Source organism: Parasteatoda tepidariorum, chromosome 2, assembly GCF_982258835.1.
Source record: "Parasteatoda tepidariorum strain Cologne lab strain chromosome 2, Ptep-v5.0, whole genome shotgun sequence".
NCBI classification, from domain to species: domain Eukaryota; kingdom Metazoa; phylum Arthropoda; class Arachnida; order Araneae; family Theridiidae; genus Parasteatoda; species Parasteatoda tepidariorum.
The window spans coordinates 59,430,099-59,451,745 of NC_141756.1; the positions used below are offsets into that span (position 1 = coordinate 59,430,099).

The 21,647-nt window shown below is 27.8% G+C and overlaps 1 protein-coding gene across 2 annotated transcripts in view; it reads right to left on the reverse strand.

The window, feature by feature from the left end:
- The window catches only part of LOC107447723 (katanin p80 WD40 repeat-containing subunit B1), a 208,029-nt gene that overhangs the window by 89,559 nt on the left and 96,823 nt on the right, over positions 1-21,647 (reverse strand). The window contains exons 1-2 of one of the 2 annotated variants that reach the window (XM_087157398.1): positions 19,486-19,690; positions 7,311-7,441 (exon numbers count right to left, since the gene is read on the reverse strand). In XM_087157398.1, coding sequence (XP_087013524.1) covers positions 7,311-7,441; positions 19,486-19,603 — 249 coding nt within the window. In that variant the 5' untranslated portion in view covers positions 19,604-19,690. Of the gene's footprint in view, positions 1-7,310; positions 7,442-19,485; positions 19,691-21,647 lie in introns of those variants that run through there. The other variant, XM_087157399.1, reaches the window with a different exon arrangement.

The following is a 21,647-nucleotide window of genomic DNA, read 5'->3' on the forward strand; positions in this document are numbered from 1 at the left end:
GCCTTCAAATGAAACAAACCCGAGAATGACCCTGGATGGCACGGCTGTTAATATACAGATGTAAAGATGTGCTGCTTACAGAGCTCCAAGTTACAACTAAAGAATGTTTCGTAATATAAATTACAGTTGTTATGAGCTCTATAGACCAGGACAATAAAATTTGGAACATAATATATAAACATGAATTGTAAATGAAGGTGTCCAGATGTAAATATGAAATCAATTCTGCTTAATGAAAAAGGGAGTTAATACCACTTGCTTTACAATTTAATTATTTTCATACGTTACGCCAGATACGCTCAACGATGAACCTGGATGACATTTCAGGTAATAAGTCAATGAATTATTATTTTTCTGAGGTGTTCTAAAACCACGTGCTTATTTTCTTTAAAGTTACGCTTATGAAAGATATTTCCATTAAAATAAAAAAATTTACAATCAAAAGTAGATGAAATGAAAAGATATAAGGAATGCACTAAAAAGCAAAATTGCTAGAAAAAAGGTATAATTGTGTAGAAGAGCCGTAAAAAATCGTTAAACTATTATTGGCGACGAAGATGCCAGTTCAAGTTTGATAATCAGTATTATAAATATTGGGGCAAATTTTGCTATTTCAATAGATACTAAGTATACCAACATAGGTATTTAATATAGGCATTGTAGTAAGAGGTTTTTTACGGTCCCTTTAAAGTGACTAAATAAAATAGCTTGATTGTTATAAATTTTGACTAACAGAATTTGGCCTCAAGCAACGGCATCATGTCAAATGATAATGAATATGATTAATTTGATAGGTTGAATTTTTAGAAGCGTGTTTTGTTTAATATAATAACGTAAAGTTACCAGACCTATACATTATTTACTTCTTAATTCTTCAAAATAAGAGGATATTTAGCTGCAATGCTCCACATAATTTGCAGAGAATGATTCAGATGATGTTGCTTTGATACAGAACTTAAAATGTGTGACTTTTACCATATGTAAACAATTTCTTTCTGTCAAAGTTACGAAGTAAGCCTGAACTCACGCTAGAAGTGAATATTTTGTGTCGGTAGAATTTGTATCGGCCAGTCATAGATGGGATTCGAACCTGTGTCAATTCTTAGGGTCCTGGGTGCTCTGCCCTCTAAGCCATTTATATTCAAATGCTTTACTATGAAGAAATTGTGATTGTTTAAATGTTGTATCAATTCCATAATAAAGTCAAATTACATTTATTTATACCGTGTTCAAAACAGTAAAGCAATTTTACCTTTCATTTTATAACCGTCGTTGAACAGCCGACCCAATTTCTTGGGCTTGCGACTACTGATGTTCAAATCGTAGTCTTGTAATTTTGAACCCAACAAGAAGACAAGGAAACTCTTGGATCAAGTATTGGGAGAAATTTGCCTTCAAAGAGGACTTTTTGATGGAAATATGCCTTTGCATTACGTGGAGAGGAAAACAACGAAAACCTCCCATGGTTCGCCTGACAGCCAGGAGATTCGAACCCATGATTCGTCTACCTCTGAGGATATTTCGCGTAAGCATTATGGTTGGTGCAAGCCGCATGCGGGATTCGTATCGACCAGCCATTGCTGGGATTCGAGCTTGGTTTATCTCATTGGAAGGTGAATGGTCTACACTTGAGCCATTACGGTTTCATAAAGTAATTGTTAAACTAATAGCAAAAATAGAAAACAATTGTAAAAAAGATTGGAGAAAAGGTAAAATTATATTACTCAACACAAAACTGCATGGCAAAAATCATTGTTTCAACTGACGGTTTTAATTCCTTATGATTACGTTTAAACACGGAGAAAAACCGTTTTGTCAACAAAACTGCCTTAAACACTTAAATATGTGGAAAAATTCCTAAGAAATAGAAATATTTTTCACTGTGTATGCTTATTTCAACGTGATTTACAAGCTTTATTACAGGCAATTTCAAATTAATTGAAATAATTACCAATTTGTGAAATACTTGAAATCATGTGTGTTCAAATATTTCACACGTCAATAATCAAAAATAAGTAAACAAAAAAAGCAACGAAAGTCACTGCATAATAAAGAGCAGGGAGAAATTTTTTCTCTTGAAAATGTAGAAAAAAAAAGACCAAACATTAAACGTTTAAAAACTCTAATTTATTATTTCGACGCCGGAAAAGCAAACGTTGCTGTTTTGACTAGATCTAATTACTCCCTTGGGAGAGAAGGGTCAGAATAATTTCACGAACTTAACCGTGAAAATTCCTCGGAAGCAATTGGATTTCGAAATGCGGTCACTGAACCCCCGGACTGGAAACAAAACATAATCATTACCTTGGTTTCATCGATCGCTTTCCCCATAAATTTCATTACGGGAATTCTAACCCACAATACTCGGAATAAGTGAATGTACACTTTCTGATTACCATTAAAATTACACCACCTTTGCTGTTCAACGAACTTAGTTGATTGCATGGAATCAGAGTGAAAGTTCTTTCCATGTACAGTTTTCACTTAATAGAGTAACCGAGAAATTAAGAGAATTGCTTCATTTATATATTTCCTGGCGTATAATAAAATTCTCCAGTTTCCGGAAAACTTCCTGTTCTATGTCACTTTTCAACATTGTTCCAAAAGAGCAAAATAAATGGATTTTGTATGAAATTATCGTTTTAATGCTTAAATATGTCGAGTTTGACGTAATTTATCACTTGTGAAAGAAGTTAGAAATAACGATGATATATTATTTTATTTATTTCAACTTTTATAAGCATAAATTGAAGTATGTAATTCTGTTAAATCTGACTAGTAATAAAGTTACGAGTATTAGTTAATAAAATTGTGTAGCGCTTGGATTTTGTCGATGGAGAGCCTATATAATCACCATCAAGTCAGACAATATTTAAATATATTTCAAAAATATTTAATAGTAAAAACAGAAATAAAAATTTTATATAAGCTTCTGTAAAATACAACGTTTGATTGTATAATGATTATACAAAACCTCAACTGCAGACTGATTTGCACTAAATTTGGTGTTTTGCTCTGTAAATGATTCCAGATCAAATTACGGTGAAAAGTATCAGCACTCAGGGTGTCGTTAATTTTTACTGAAAAATATATGTTACGGAACAAAAAAAATCTGATGTACCATAATTTTTACAGTATTAAATACTGTAAAATCACTGAATCATGGTATTATATTTTACGGTAAAAATGGAATTTGCGGATGATGCACCCAAAGTACCATACCGTAATTTGATCGCAATTTGATTTTTACAGTGTAATGTTTGAAATAGTGTCCTTGTTCACTTTAAAAGCTCATCTGATAATCGGTTCGCAACATAAAAGTCCAAGTAGAGACTTTTTCATAGATATAACAGGAAAGTCATTGTTGCGATTAAATTGCTGATGATATTGTTTTTTTATTGTTAAAAACAATCAGTATCAGTAAATCTTCGTGCTGTTCTGTTTAATCGCAAATCAGTTTCGTTGGGTGGTTATTGAACATTTTTTAAATTATTCATCTTTGTTTTCCAGAAAAACAACTTTAGCAAAAGTAAAACAAAGATGAAGTGACGCATGGGAGCAACGTCATCAAATTAATATTTCGATAGGTATATTAAAGCATGCATTTTTCGTTGTTGATACTTGCACTTCTTATAATCTTAAACAATTTAAAGGTAACCAGCATTAATAAAAATATAATTGAAGTTGCGCACTGAGTGCCAGTTAATTTGGAAAATCTTAATCATGTTAAATCAATACAATGCGGGTTCAATGTATGACGTATAATTATGTGTGCTTATGATACATGATTAATTATGTATATATAATTATGTATGACTATAACCATGTATGTTTAACTTTTCCTTTAGTGGCTGAATTTTTAAAACATTTTTTAATAAATTCAATAATATAAAGTTACTGAAATGAGCAAAAAATAATGAAAATGAAAGTTAAGCACTAAGTTATTAAAAGAGATAATTTGTAGAAATGCTCAAAAAATTACCCGCAGTAGTGTGATATTAGTTGGAGGAAAATTATTTTAAAAAATTATATTGCCATCAATAATTATTTCCGAATACTTTAAATATGATTTTAGCAAAGCTTGACTCACGTAATATTGAAAAAATAAAAGTAAAAAAAAGAAGGTAAAAGTAGTAAAGTAAAAAAGTAAAAAAAGAAGGAATGCCACGATCTTTGAAACAGCCATAGTGTTGCTCTTCAAAAGAATTGATTAATAATACCACAAGCATTTATTTACCAGAATTGCATTGTGTTCCCTATCATCAATAATGTAACTAACATAGACAAAGTCTATTATGAAGTCCATAAAAATTTTGCTAAAATCATTTTCAATTTATAAGAATAATTCCAGTTGAAATAAAATGACACTTATGTTTCATTAATACTAATTTCAAAAATTATAAGTTATAATTGTCTTACTTTTTTGTAAGTTTAATTTTTCAACCAAAATTTATGTTTACTTAACCTAATTGATTTGAATTAATGTCTACAAGTTATTTAAATTCAAAACATCTAAATATTTTGGTTTAAAGAAGGTTTCTAACAGCAAAATTATTTTCCTATATTTGTATTATTATTAATCTGAAAATAAGGCTGTTATTTTATTATATTTATATTATTATTATATTGATAATGTTCTTAATATAAATAAGCATCAACAGAACTTGCTTTTTTCTTGAAAATATGTCCATGTATTTTACGTTTACACCCAAAATCCAATCCTTAAAAAGCTTTGCGCTTTTTGATTGAATACTTCGAGGGCAGTGGAGCAAAGTGTTAGACAAATTTAATACATGAGACTAGTGGTTGTTGAATTTTCTTTCCTTTTTTATGAAAATATATTTCGAATTTGTTTTTTGTGTACAGTTTTTCTAAAGTTTAAAATGATTTATGTTAGTTTAGACAATTTTGAAATACGTGGATTAATTGACAGTAAACCACTTTTGAAAAAGAATTAATAATGTAATAATTTGAATGAAGAAATATTTTTCTTTTTTAATGTAAAAGATTCCAGAAAACTTTTATAACAGAGTTGGAATTTTTAAACAACTTTGAAATATGTGGAAAATAGCCATGTGATAACTTTTAAGTTTACAAAACGTAGAATATATAATGTGTATATCTTAAACTAGCTTTAAAATAAGTGGATTTTATTAATAGATATCCAATTACGAAAATAAAGTAATATTAAGATACACTGTAAAATATTTCGGATCAAATTACGGTAAAATACCGACATTCAAGGTGTCAGTACTTTTTACCGTACAATCTATTTTTACCGGAACATGATACGGAACAAAAAATCTGATTATCTGAATCCATAATTTTTGTAGTAATAATTATCATGAAATCACTTTAATTAAATAGGTATGACAATAAAAATATGGTATAATATTTTACGGTAAAACTGGATTTTACTGTGTAATGGATTTTACTGATGATGCACCTTACTGTATAATGGATTTTACTGATGAGTGAATTTACTTAAGTGCAGGTACATTATACCTTAATTCTTTACAGTACATTTGTAATTTTCAAGACATTCCTTTGTCCTTAAGACTTCGACTAAGAAGTATATTTTGCTGACGGTAAATATTTTTTGAATATAAAATAAATAATGTGACACTTAACTTTTCAAAACTTACAGTGATTAAATATCTTTTAAGTTATAATTATTTAAATTAATATCCTTAAAACAGTTCTGAGTTAAATGGATTTAATTTACAGAAAATTTGCCTGAAAGTGAAAGAATAACGGGAAAGCCTCTTACTCAAAAAATATTCAGTATGTTAAATATAATTTCAGTTTTCGAAATAATTTAACTTTAAAAAAATTGCAATTTTGCAAAACAAGCAGTATTTCCAAAAACAACCCTGAAATAGATGATTTGATTGACAATAAAGTAGTTTTGAAAATAAATTTATAGTCTAAGCAATTTTTAAAATTACGAAAAATATGAAAAAAGAGCTATAATGGACAGTATTTAAAATATATATCACTAAAGAAGATCTGATATATTGTGTTTAAATGACAGTATTTTAGTTTCGAAGATAAATTGATTATAAACTAATTTATAATTTTACAAAACACCCAGTATTTAACATATAGGTTTCTAAAACTCCAAAAATACTCATGAATTAAATAAAACTTACGTCTTATCAATCATTTCATGAGCTTATTCAAATATATAGTAAAGTACTTGTCATTTCTCTCTTGCGTCTTCAGTTATTTAAAAACTCGTTGTTTACTATTATTTATTGTTCTTAAAAACGACAAAGAGTAATCACTTTATGACTAGACATACCATTTTTTATTATCGGTCTTTCTTAAGCTTCGAATTTTTAGATTGATGATGCTATATTAATAATTTGCCACTCAAAATTCCATATTTCACGTTGGACGTATAAGAATTATTTAAATGTTCTGGATAGTAAATTTCGAATGTATGTTCCAGTGTACCCAAATAGACTGGAAGAAGTTGGTAAAATATTTCCCTTCTCTTCAGAAATATCTACGTTTTCAATTATTATTTAAGGTATTGAACTAGTTTTGGCAGCTTTTTTTTTAGAAATATTAATATAAAATTTTAAAAAACTAATTTATTTGTCTTATTATGTGTAAAAACTTATAAAACTTATATTATTTATATTATTATTATTTTTTAAGTGTCCATTCTTAGATAAAAATAATGCAATTTTTTGCACATACGTTAAACACTGTAAAAAAAAATTGTTGCCTAAAACGAAAAATCTATTTTGGATTTTATTTAGAAGGCAATCAACTATGTTTTGAACTATTATTGTAGTAAAAGCAAATGCATATACTATTGAGTTAAGGATCAATGCAGTTAAAAAAGCAAATTTTTAAAAATTTCTGCACTTGTCTTTACGAAAAAACATGCATAAAATATACAATTCTACTTTTTTTTTCTCTTAGCCTATAGTTCAAAACACGTATGTTATAATTATAAACACTCATGAAAAATTGTAGTATATTATTTTAAATACAGCATGAAAAATCGTTGAGGTAGAGTAAAATATGAAAAAATCTGAGTTTGAGATGAACGCATTTAAAAACTTAAAATCATTTTCCTATTAACTGTTATCACTTTGCACAAAAACTACTATAACTTTGTAAATAATTGGAGTACAAACAAAAGTAAAGTATTTTTAGAAAGCTAAGAGTACAGAGATTCTAAATTTATAATGAAATCAATTTCAAAAATTTTGTCCAAAATCATGTTTTTGCACTAGTCAGATTTATCTAAGATCCTTTTGTTTAAATTGAGTAAACATGATAAACTGAATTACCATTATGCAATTTGATTTGCCAACTGCCCACAAGTTTACTTTTTTGTCTTCTCCTCCTGTGACCATAACTCTTCCAGATTTTCGACCGAGGGCAAGACATGTCACACTGGCACTGTGGGCTACAAATTCCTCTGTAAAAAACATAACAGAGGTAAGAAATTTCAACATAAATTTCTTGTTTATAAAATGTGAGGAAATGAGATATAGAAGACAAAAAATAATTATTGTATAATAATAGTTACTAATGACAAAAAAAATTATGGCCCTAAAAAAGCTTGTGAAAATTTTTTTAATTTGGTTTCGTTTTAACTTATAAAGAAAATTGGTATTGTTAGTTTTCAGCACATTGTTAAGAGATAATTGGGAAAAAATTTTTAAATAAAATGTTACCATTTTACCATATTTTACGAAAACAGTAAAATAACTGTAAAAAATGTTATTGAAGCTGTTAACTATGAGAAAAATCGTGTATTGGTTCAATACGGTGAAACGACAGAATTTTATCCATGCCAATTCGACCCACCTTATGAAGCCGTTTAGTTCCAGGCAGCTGGATACATACTATAGCCAAGAGAGCTGATCTGATAAACTCATGTCCGGTTGAAAGGGGGTTTGAGTCGAAGTGTTTTCCAAAATATTTCCCTTCCATTCCTTCAAAACATGAAGAATTTCTAGCAACCTGCCCTTCCTAATTGGTGACCTTGGATTATTAGAAAGCGAAACTTTCATTTACGCGTACATGGCACTTCCACTGAGCTACTTCACACAATAGTCCAGTATTTCTTATTTCTCACGATAGATGGCACCACCAAATAAAAAAAATTATGCTACATTCTACGGCTTATTTGACAAAATACTACTCAACCAAAATCTAACTCCGATGTCCATTACCTAATGAAGAGCCTAATATAACCTAACTCCAATATCCAATAAAATTTCCTTTTTACGGTTGTGGAACCATGCAAGTGTAAGTTGTAAATGGTTGCAAAACCGTATAGTTTTCTATACACAGACTTAGAAATATTCATAGTTTTGTATTGTTCTTGGATACTATAAATTTGCTACTTTTATTGTTTCAAAAAAGGCTTTGGTTTAGACGAGGGCGCTGCTGTATGATGCTAGAACCAGGCTAGCAAGTAAAATCTAGCGAAGTAAGCTTAGTACTAAGTAGATTCTAGTCATTTTTACAATTTAGAAACTGTGCGCCGTGGCTCAGGGAATAGAGTGTTCGCCTTCCAATGAGATAAACCGGTATCAAATCCCAGTGATGGCAGGTCGATACAAATTCCGCACCCTGTTCGTACCGACTACAGTGCTGACGTGAAATATATTCTCAGGGGTAAATGGATCATGGGTTAGAGTACTCTTGCCGTCATGGTTTTCTTCACCATGTAACAAAGCAGATGCGGGTTAGTTCCATCAAAAAGTTCTTTTGGAAGGCAGATTTCTCGCAATACTTGATCCAGAAGTTCCCTTGTCTTCTGGTCCTTGTCTTCTTATTCATAATTAAAAGACTAAGGAATTTAATATTAGTTGTCGTAAACTCAAAAATTGGGACTTCTGTTCAACGACGGTTATAAAATAAAATAAAATTTAGAAACTTAACTGTAGTTGTATTTCCTAGAATTAGATAACGTCTTTAATTACCATTGGTCAGTCTAAAGAAGTTGATAGTCTAGTCTGCGTAAGTTCAAGACTTTGTAGGTGATAGCGACCTTCAGGATAGGGGGGGGGTGAGCATATATTTTTACAAGTGGTAATCCAGGTAGTAAAGATTGCCTTGCGATTTAATTATATATTTTCACCGAGAAAAATACTGCAAAGTAACATCATTTTCACAATAATAACAATAACTTTCAATAGGAACAAATTTTAATACGATTATAGGTTTTCAATGATCCTATATCTAGAATTTAAAAAAATTTTTCAAGTTACAGTTTTAAAACGTTGATAACAGAAACGTTGGAGATACAGTTTTTAAACATTGATGTCATTTTTCGTACATCAAACGTACATTTATTCATGCATCTAATAACGAAAATTATAATGTTTATTGATCTGCTGCTAACAATTAATTTATTGATTTTTACAGTTACTAAAACTAAATCAAACTCTATGATGATTAATTTTATTTACATGCTGTTGCAATGCCTATTATTAATAAAACTCCAAGATAAGTGGAAAAGGTAGAAACTTAAAAATCGATTCTAAGAAAAGTCACGCTAGAACTTCTCTGATGAAAGTTTTGATTCCAAAAATAACCGAAGGTAAATGGTAGGTTTAAATCTATATTCATAAAATATTTATGATAAACTTTTCGTTTTATTTCGATCAAAAACGATAGTAAAATAAAACACGAAGTTCAAATTTGAAACTGGATAAAATGCAAAACACGAACATTTCCTAGGAATTTCATCACTGAAAGTTACATGTGCCAAAGATATGATTTGAAATATAATTTTAAGAACCCTGCAATCATTTTTTTCATTAAATAAATCCCTGAATATGTAAGATTATCGAGAATTAAATCAAAGATTCCATGAGAAAATATTTCTAGCAATCCAGTTATTTGCTCTGATGTATAAAAGACAGTAACAAATACCTTAACTATTAGTATTAAATGATATACAGGTATTAATAATTAATTAAATAAAGTCAAACTGTTAATAACTCTTCTTAAGAAAACATATATACATTAGCCGTAAATAGATTATATATTAGACGCACATGTCTTACACATAAATACCGTTTATTTAATGAACGAGTGCCTGTCTGCTCAAGTTGCAGAGAGCATTTATTTCTTAAAAGCATCTTGACCTAGTGTTCTAATTTAAAACTTAGGAAGTGTCATTATTTTAATTGTAGTTTTCGTTATTTATCTTTGTTAACTTTCTAGTATTCCAAATTAAAATATTAACGACTATCTAAAAGATGCTGAGTATTCTTCCTTAATTTAAACCATACTTTTATATTTACCAAGAGCTCAGCGGTTAACTTGTTAGTTACAAAACAAGTTGACAAGTTAAATGAAAAGTTAATTTCTGCAAAATTTATTGTAATTTTTATAATCAATTTTCTTGAAATTTAAATGAAATAAAATTTTAATAAATTTAGCAATTTAATTAAATAAATTTCAATTTTTAAAGCACATTTATTTGCGTTAAAAAATATTCTTTTCGAAAACTATTTACATTTTTTGCACTTTGCTTCAAAATTTAGAGTTATATAATACTTAACAACTGGAACGATAAATTTGTTCAAAGACAACAATTATGTATAAGAATAAGACAAAACCATCACGTTTTCGGAAGAAAATAAGGCAATACACAATAATGCAAATAAAACTTCGATATTGAAGATATAAAATTTTGCTTCCGCCTTGCAACTTCCGGAAATAGACAAACCTTCAGTTTCGATCAAAACAATATGATTTATTCTTCATTACGTGATTGCAAATAAATCTGATAAAATTTCTGCACGCGATGATTTTGCTTAAAAAATATTGAGTCGAAAAGAAAAATCAAATAGTGGGAATAAAACTTCCTTAAACTAAAACTCGTTGTATAAATTCAGAAAATAAATACTTTAAATTTAAAAAAAAATAAACTTGAATATAATTAACAATTAGTTTAGAGAGATTGAATAGTTTTCTAATATCTAAATGCTGAAATATTTGGAAATGATTATTGATTATTAAAATAAATAATAGATTTCAATCTTCAATAATTTCTCTTATAGGTCCGAAACTGTTTGTGAAATTTGGGCAGCTGTTGGAAGGAGAAATGGGATACATGCAAGTGACGTAATGTAGGTATCTTGATCCTGATTGGTTGTTGAAACGTGGCATTTGTTTACGTTTGGAGCTGTTCTGTCCATTCCATTTCGAGTAAGCCATGTGCATGAAGCATCAATTCGCTTAAATAATATTTTATATTCTTCCACAAAGATTTCAATACTTTCACTACATATTTCTTACTTGATAAAGACAGGCAGGAAGCCATGCAGAACATAAATAAATTAATTATGCATTGAAGTTGCCAGGTTACATCTAAGCGGTAAAGTCAAAGTTAAACAAATGTTAATTTTGTTACCACAAGAAACTAAGTGGCTTCTTAAGGTGAGCCTAGTTTGTGCCTTAAGGCTTTATTTGTTTAACCGTATTTGGTGAAGGCAGTTAGTAAACGATTTTTCTCACACTTAACAATTTGAATATCATCTTTTATATGGTTGTTTGTCTGTTTTGTTTGAATATGGTAAACTAAAAATTAAATAAATTATTATTTAATCATTTTTCCGAGAAATTTCTAACAGTTTGCAAATTTTTCCTTTTATTTAATTATCATAAATTTCTATCAAACATTTTATTTCCTTCCTTTTTATGCTTTCAGTGTATAAAATTTCTTATGTTTGCACATAAATGGGAAATATATTTATCTAATCTAATTAGATTTGCCTCTAATTTATCTGAGCATGCACAATTATTGATTTTCATGCTCATGATTTAAACGCGGTAATAAACTTCGTAAGCTTCAATGACCTCATTTAAAGCTCCTATTATATTAATCTAAACAATAGAAACAAAGCGTTTATGAAAATAAGGGTGAAAAAAATATATTTTTTCACATGGAGATTATTACGTCTTAACGAATATGAAATTTTCAATTAGCAAAAGCGTGAGAAAGCTTAAACAATTTATTTCCGCAATAATGAATGTCTTTTTAAGAAACGTGATTTAATTTAAATTAATAAATTATGTTTGCTATCAAATAGTTGCTTTTTAATTTAATAATATATTTATGAAATTAAGTTAATTACTCGTAAAAATAATGCGTATTACGAGCATAAAATCCAGTTAGCAGTAATATTTATCACGTTTTAAAAGACAATAATAAGAAAAAATAGTAAAAATAGGCAATAAAAGGACTCCTTTGCACTATATATTTTAGATCTAATAATTATAATTCTAATCCTAAATAAAGTACAAATTTCCTTTTCATAAACTATTGTTTACATAGTATTTAAACATGCATTAAAAAATAAGCTTGTAAATCTAATATTATTAAACGAAGAATAAATTCAGTTTTAACTAAATAAATGATTTATGCCTTATAGATAACATGCATTCAATTTTGATTTTAAGGTTAAAAGAATTTCTTATTTTAAAAATTGGTTCAATTTTCATTTCCATACAAAACCTAAATATAATCTGTTTCAGGAACAATGTGAATAGTGATAACATAATTCAGAAAATGTTTTCCTTTTTATTTTCATTCACTATTTACTACTTACACATGAGCTGAAGTAGTATCAGTTAAAGTTTAAAAATTACATTGCATTATGAATATATAATGTTACAAATTCGCTGAGAAATTTAATTTGCAATTTGCTGTTCATTTAAATAATACTTTTTTCTTTTAATTTTTAGAATGCCAATGAAGGAACGGTAAAAGGCATGTTTTTTTTTCAAAATATAATGAAAAATTTAAAAATAAGAAATATATTTTGTGATATTTTAATTAATTTTTACCCTAATCTTACTGAAACGCAACGTAAATAATTATTCCTATTTTTTTATTATTACATTTTCTAAATTAAAAGATACCACTCGTTTATTCAAATATAAAAATCATTATCCATGCATAATATAAAATTTTAAATGTTTTTAGAAAACATTAATGCGCAGAAATAAAAATGTGCAGTAGATGTAAAGCTTATACACTTTTTCTAATAAATTTAAGGATTATACACTTTCTAAAATGTAAAAAATTTAAAACAAAAAAACGAGATTTTTTTGTTCTTTTTGTTTTGTTCTTTATTTCAAAGGATTACTCTTTTTTTAATTTTTATTTAGCAAATTTTCCAGTACATTGAAAAATAATAAAACAAATTTAGAATTAGAAACGCTTGGGTTATAATTTAGATGCAATAATGAAAGTATATAAATTTCTTATAGCAATATGTAATGTAAGGAAACGAATTCAAAGTAACTGAAAATGCTAATTTATTTTAATAATACTTGATTCAATTTCATTAACAAAGTACACAAATAAAGAACAGCAAAGGCGCTTTTGTTTAAGTAAGCAAGCATTCACTTTTAAAATTCAATTCAAAGCATTTATAAATTTTTCAAGAACTTTTTACATTTATAAAAGTTAATAAATATGAGCAAATTTGTTATAATATAATTATAACTAAAATTAAAATTAAATTAATACTTTTAATTGCAAAATTAATTAAAAATATTAATATAATTATAATTAAAATTAAGTAAATAATAATAACTTAATGATAGTACAATAATAACTAAAATTAAGCGTTAAATTTACTAAAATGTAATTATAATTAAAAATAATGAAGGGTAAATAGTTTCTAGAATCTTAACTAACATTTAAAAAAAATATAGTTTTGAAATATTTGTCTTAAAATTTTTAAAAATATTCTGTAATGAATAATTTATTTTCGAATATTTCTTAGATTTTTTAAGTGTATAAGCTAATTTAAATATGAATAAAATTGAAGTAAAATTCGAGTTTTTTCATAATGAATTTCAGAAAGAAAACGTTTGTATAAAATAAATTTTTTTATATTTATTGTTTTTTTTTAGCAAAAAGAAAATGTTATTCTCTATATCTATTTACGATGAATAACATGAATGTTTTAAAGCTTAAAAAAAAGGGAAAACGTTTGAAAATGATAGCAAATTTAATAAAGATTTATTTACTAAGCAGTGCTGCTACTTATCCGGGAAAAATAAAGAAACTGGAAATAGAAACATTTCTTTTGCACCTTTCTTTCGGGAGATATTAGCTAGCTAGAACTACCATTTCTTGTTAGCAAGCACTTTTAACGCCTATACAGTAAATATGAATATTTTACCTGTCAATAAGTACATTGCAAGAAATTCTCTCACCTGTAAAAAGTACCGACACACTTTGGATGCGTCATCCGTAAAATCTATTATGACGTAATTTTTAAAGTAATATTTATTTAATTAATTGATTCAGTAATTTTATGGTAGTAATTATTGCAAAAGTTACGGTATAACAGATTGTTGTTCTGTTTCATCTTACAGCAAAAATGGATTTTACGGTAAAAATTATCGGCGCCCTGACTACCCACACCTTCTACCATAATTTGATCCCGAGTTTTTTTTACCGTGTCGTGGTAATCAGGGAAAAATTACTTTCCCGAAAGAAAAGTAGAAATAAAATGTTCCATTTTTTCAACTATTATTTTATCTTTACCATTCTTCCTACATTTTATTTTTCCAAAACCATTTTTTCATATTTTCCGGATGAAAATATGAAAAATATGAAATATTCATATTTTCCACTGTAAAGAATTTCAGAAACTAATTTTGACTCGACAAAAATGTTCCCGAAAATCTCAGAGAACTTCCTTTAATATTATGTTTACGATAACAGTCCTTCCATTTTCAAAAGTAGGAAACTCAATCACATTGAAGCCGATTTAGTTTCAGAGTAAAGCGTAGCTACCACTACAGCTATTAAATCCCTATTCACTAGTATGTAAGGCATGTTAACTCGATCCCACCAGGAGGTACCTTTTGATTGATGACTGTTGATATTGTCGGTAGCCCAGCCCCACATGGCTGACCCGCGAACATCATCTGAGCACGCATGCCTCGACTATAACACCTACTTCGACTAAAACGCCAACTTCGATTTAAGCACACATAGTTCGATGAATGATTCACAGTAAGCAGTTGACTTACTGTTCGTGACTGCGACATTTTCCTCCCCACGCTGTTGCTACCCAGTCTCGATGACACACAACAGAGGCCTGTACATACTCAACTTCTAATTGCAACACAGGAGAGACTACACCAGCATCCATACTTCTAATACAGCTCTGACAACTAGCACTCAAACCCCGGTGATCATAATACAGCTCTCCCAGCCTCTCACAAAACAGCAATTAATCTGTTAGTATTATTCATCGAATTCTATCGCAGATGAAATTCTGGTGGAGAAGTAATTTAGCATAGCTTCCACTATTACTATTAAATTCCAATTAACTATTATATGACGCATTAACTCGATTCTATCTTAAAATACCCTTTGATAAATGACTGTTGACATTGAGGGTAGCTTAGACAGAAAAGAGATTTCCGAAATATTAAGAAGCGTTTTTTTAAAACTTCTTGTACCGTAGCTGCCCCATATATTCAATGGATTTTTTTTACAGTGTAGCACTTTGACTAAGTTCAATGGAACACATTTAAATAGTTAAAATGGAGAAAAAAAATTGATAAAATATGAATTATTTCCTTTTTTTTAAATTAATTAATTACTCAATTAATTTTGCTCACGCAATTTTGTGTAGAATATCATAAAATGATTAGATTTTTTTTCCCTTGAAAACAAAGAGAAAGAACTGGGTTTTAATTTTCTACACAAACCAGACTATTTTTATTTTAATAAATTCTAGAAGAAAGCCATAAATATTTTATACGACGTGATTATCCATTTGATCTTTCATATCGTTTCACCCTAACCAGGCTTATGAGAAGCGTTTTCACGAAAACTGTAACAATGAATGAAGTAGTGCTAACCTTCTTTTTCTTCCATTTTTAACATTACTTTCATGCTCGATAGATTTATTTCACAGATGAAACAAAGCGCGTAAGGTCAATTGGCTTTCATTTTGTCAATGAATGAAATGGGTAAAAGAAATTTTTCAAGGATATCATTTTATCATGCATTAATAACAAATGGTTCAATTAAAATATCAATCACGTACAATCACTTTTTAATTCAGAAATATGTTCTATATTTTAGTATTTTTTAATGTAAATTTCAGTACAATACAGTAATAGTAAATCATAATATTATTTTAATGCAATAACAGTAATATTGAATCGAAATATAATAATAAATAATAATAATGCAATATATTACTAATATATTACATTATTATATTAGTATTATATTGCATTAATTATTAAATTAATGCAAAACATACTAATTACTCAATTAATGCATTATTATACTTAAGTGATTTTTAAAAAATGCCTCAAACATCCCAACGTTTTCATCTGACTTTATTTAGTACACTGAGAAAAAATTATATTGTCAAAGCTACCAGACTATACCGTGTTTTTGGCTCCATGGGAGCTCCAATAGATTGATTATTTTTACTGAAGCACGTTGATAATTTAAATTTAATTTTTATTTAATTTTTAGTTAATTTTCTGTAAAATTAACCATAAAATATTGGGTTATAAAATGGGGTATAATTTAGTAAATGTGGCTAAATTTAGACATTTTAATATGATTTCTTAGAGCTTGGGATTAAAACCACTTATTTGTTTAAATTTACTTGTTAGTTTTTTCAAAAATTTTTATTAAATCTTTGATAATCAGAATTATTATTTTGAAAATCAAAATGTCCGGTAAGCCGTTACCATATGAACGAAGCAAATTACTAAATGGTTATACTTTAGTTTTATCACCAGAAATGTGCTTTTTTAAATAAGAAATGTCATCGCCATACAATGTGGTAATTTTAGCAGTTTTTTTCTCCGTGTACCAAACACGAAAAAAAAATGAAATTTTGAAGAATTTACTTAAGATATCTTAAATATAAATGATATTCAGCAAGATAACTTTCTTTATTTAAGCCTTTATGAGAGGAATAAATAAATTAATTTGATTAATTAAAAATTTAAAAAGTGAAGTTAAACAGTCATTTATTAAATCAAGCTGTTTTATTTTTAAACAAATTGTTACAATATTTTATTATTGAGAAACCGTTGTTCTAAATGTCGTTGTTCTACCATAACAACTTTAAAAGTTTTAAAATAAAACAAATAATGTCAAGTAATAACAAACAAATTGTTACAATATTTTATTACTAAGAATCCGTTGCTCTAAATCAGTGTTTCCCAAAGTGTGGTACGCGTACCCCCAGGGGTACGGGAGTAGTTTAGCGGGGGTACGCGCTCTTATGCGAAATATCTTGCAGCAAACGAAAATTTCGAATATTTTATTTAAAAGCAAAGCTAGTCATGAAAATTTACGATTACGTATTTTTCTATTGGCTATTTTTTGCAGAGTTAGCAGTTAACAATTAGTTGTGTCAACAGCCATTTGTGATTTTTAACTTTTGCGTAATTTTTTTGTAGTAAAAAATGCATTCATTTTTTATTTGTGGTACACAGCGTTTCGAAAAATTTAGAAAGGGTACTCAAAAGTCATAAGTTTGGTAAACACTGCTCCAAATGATCATACCAGCTTTAAAAGTCTTAAAGATAAAACAAATAATATCAAGTAATAACAAACAAATTGTTACAACATTTTATTACTGAGAATCCGTTGTTTTAAATTACCATAACAACTTTAAGAGTCTTAAAGGTAAAACAAATAATATCAAGTAATACCAAACAAATCGTTGCAATATTTTATTACTGAGAATCCGTTGTTTTAAATTACCATGACCCCTTTAAAAGTCTTAAAGATAAAACAAATAATATAAAGTAATACCAAACAAATTGTTACAATATTTTATTACTGAAAATCCGTTGTTTTAAATTACCGTAACAACTTTAAAAGTCTTAAAGATAAAACAAATAATGTAAAGTAATACCAAACAAATTGTTACAATATTTTATTACTGAAAATCCGTTGTTTTAAATTACCGTAACAACTTTAAAAGTCTTAAAGATAAAACAAATAATGTAAAGTAGTACCAAACAAATTGTTACAATACTTTATTACCGAGAATCCGTTGTTCTAAATGACCATTACAACTTTAATCGTTTTAAAGATAAAACAAATAATATCAAGTGATAAAAATAATACCAAATCGTAATAAGATGATATTTTATTTCAATTTTTCACAATTAAAAATTATCGATCAACGACAAACTTAACCATATTGTTGTTGTAAATAAATCACAAAACGGAATTGTCTACTATAATGCTATTTAAAAAAAAACTTATTTTAGAAGAGTAAGTAATAGTGAACTCATAATGACCAGTCCAATTATTACCTGGTTTAATTTTCGTTGGTGTTATAATCAAACACAGGGAAATAAGTGAGAATAGTAAGCTTTAAATTGGTACAATGGATAAAAGAGGCGACGTTTCTCACATAATTCGAACTATTATTCGAATTATCAATTACAAGAGCAACTACTATAAGTTTTTAATTACAGTTATCATTGGTAAAAATATTACTTAATAATAAGTGATCTTTAAAATAATACATTAAATATACTTCCAAATCTTATTCTTTTCAATACAAATGCCTTTAATAAATAATTTTAAAATTAATTTGCGAAAAGTTCACAAAAAATTTAAAAACTAATAAACGGAAGATGTTTTTCGTTAAATTCTTGCATTAATGAAGTATTTTATCATTCTTATTTACTTTCTTAATATAAAGAACTGAAACTTTCGTATTACAATTCTTTAAAATGGCATCAAAACATTAGTTCAGAAATACAGGAATTCTCATGAATAATGCAATATAGAATGTGTAAAATATCTAAACTTTCTTTAGCTATTTGAAAAAATATAAATTAAGTGCAAAATGATTTGATTTCTATTCATAATTTCAAATGCATAACTTTACTGCTTCACAATTAGCTAGCAAAATATTTATGTCCTAATAACAATATAAAATGATTTTGCAAAATCTATAAACTTTCTTTAGCTATTTGAAAATATAAATTGAGTACAAAATGGTTTGATTTTTGTTCATAATTTCAAATAGATAACTTTTAATTCGAAATTAACTAGTAAAGTATTTATAAATTTTATTCAAATTTTTAATCAAATTTTTATTCAAATTTTACTTATATACTTACATATAAATAAAATTTATATATTATTAACAGCTCCTTAAAATGACATTAAATATAATTCAAAAATATATAAATTCTCAAAAATAATACAATACTAATTGCGTCTTGATATACAATTAAATAACTTTTTTTAAGGTATTAATGAGTAACATTGCATTAAAACATAATTTTAAACTATTAAATATAAATAAAAAGGTATTATAGTTCAAATAACATATGAGACTATTTCATTCTTTTCTGTATTTTCAAATTTACAGAAAAAATGCTAACTCTTAGATCTCATCTGTCAGTTTCAAAAATACTATCTGATAGCCTCATGAAACAAAACAAATAAAAACAACTCACCCCATCGAACGGAATGAGAGGCCTCTTTCCATGCTGGTGTTGTCCGAGTGTCCGGCACTTTCTTTTCTACATAAAAGATTGAGTTTGCCTGACGACGAGCAGGCGACAAACACCGCATTGCCCGGTTTCTCAATACACACTGCTCGAAATGCCTTTCCAAGCTGATTAGAATGCTTCCAATACCCAAACCCACCCTCCCAGTCCTAGTCGATCAGCTGCCCGATGGTCATTTTTTTTTATTATATTACCATATTCTTTTGTTTTGTTTTTATTCTCGTGATCGTTTGGAAATGTTCCAAAAGGGACCAGAGAGAAAAGGAAAGGCGTTCCCTTCACATTCGATTTAATGTCCCTCGGTTCAATTTTATGGAAACCTTGAATACAGATTTTTTTTTTCTTTTCTTGCGAAGATCTGTGCTTTTCGGCGTAAAGAGACATGCAAGCAGCCGTCACGAAAATTGTTGGAAATCTTTATCACTCTAATGGTTGTTACAGTAGAGGGCGATCGGAATAGATAGTATATTGATTTATTGGGGGATTTTGATAATGGATATAGTGACAGTGCATTGACCTATCAGCTTTTATTTAACATGTGTGAACATACATGGTGACTGACCCATCAGCTTTTATTTAACATGTGTGAACATACATAGTGACTGACGCATCAGCTTTTATTTAAAATGTGTGAACTGACCATACATTGTACTATGTGATTGTTGACATTCACTGGTGAAAGTCGACATTCTCCAGATTTCGGTCATTCACAGTAACATTCACAGACAGGTAACATTCGGTCATTCACAGACAGGTGATTAGAAAATTACTTTTAGGATTAAGACGATATATAAGATGTTGAGAAATTTACAATGATGTGAGAGATGCTTAAAAATGTTGACTACGCATTATTATTAATATTTATAAAAAATATATTTAAGAAATTGATAAATACTTTATTCCAAATCTGTTCATACGTATGTATATTATAGAAATTGTATCAGTTAAAAAAAAACTAAAAAATAAAAAATAATCACATTAAATAAGCAAAATCTGGTGTATAATCATATTCAATCACAAGCATGCTTTTATAAAACTCGACACTCGTTGATTAAAATGTTTTATTCAAATTTCTTTACTAAATTGCAAATAGAATTTTAGACGACTAGAAAGGAAATATCGTATTTTATAGTTTAAAAAAAATAAAAATAAAAAAGTTAGCAAACGATTATTAGTGAAAAAAAATATGAATGAAATTTTACGCCACTCGCGCTAAGTCAAGTTCCTCGTAAGTTTATCACGTTTTAATATTAATCGCCCCATTAAATCATTTCTTCACTGTCACCAAATTATTTTTTTTTAAATAATTAATTTTAATTTTTCTCATCTTCTAATAAATAAAAACAATAGAAACTTTAGATTTTTCAATTGAAAAATATGTAGATTAAAATGGTATAAAAAAATCCCTACCTTATAATTCAAAATTTTTTCATCCTCACTTTAATTAAATAATAAAAAATAATAAATAATTATTAAAAATTATTTTTTTCATGAAATTATCTTTGGGTAAATGAGTTTTATGAGTGGGTGCAATTTTTTTTTGAATTGCTTCATTAGTTTTTAAAATATGACTGAAAACGTAAAAAACGAAATTAACATTGAGGGGTCCAAACTTTGAATCGCTCTCCTGACCAAACTATGGGGACCACATTTCCCAGATTGCGGCTACCCCATATATTTTGAAGATAAGGAATCCAAATATGCAAAAAAAAATATATGTTTATTCAGAGAAAGTACGTTTTTGTATCTGATTTCGTAACTTAATTAATAGTTAGCGCTAATTAATTAGCATATTTGAGGTCACCCCCCAGAACCATTAAGATTGACACTTAGTTCGTTAAAATCCGATCATTAGAACGAAAGTTATTCAGGGTGATATCTTTTTTTTTTTGCGGACTGTACTCTTAGCTTTTTTAAAATACTTTACTTTTGCTTGTATTTTAGTACTCTAATAATTTTCAAAGTTATAGCAGTTTTTGTGCAAGGTGATAATAGTGGATAGACTAAAGATAAGATTTTAAATGCGTTTATATCAAAATCAAATTTTTTCACATTTTTCACTAGCTATAACCCGATATCTCATGTTGCTTTTAAAATAATTGTCTACA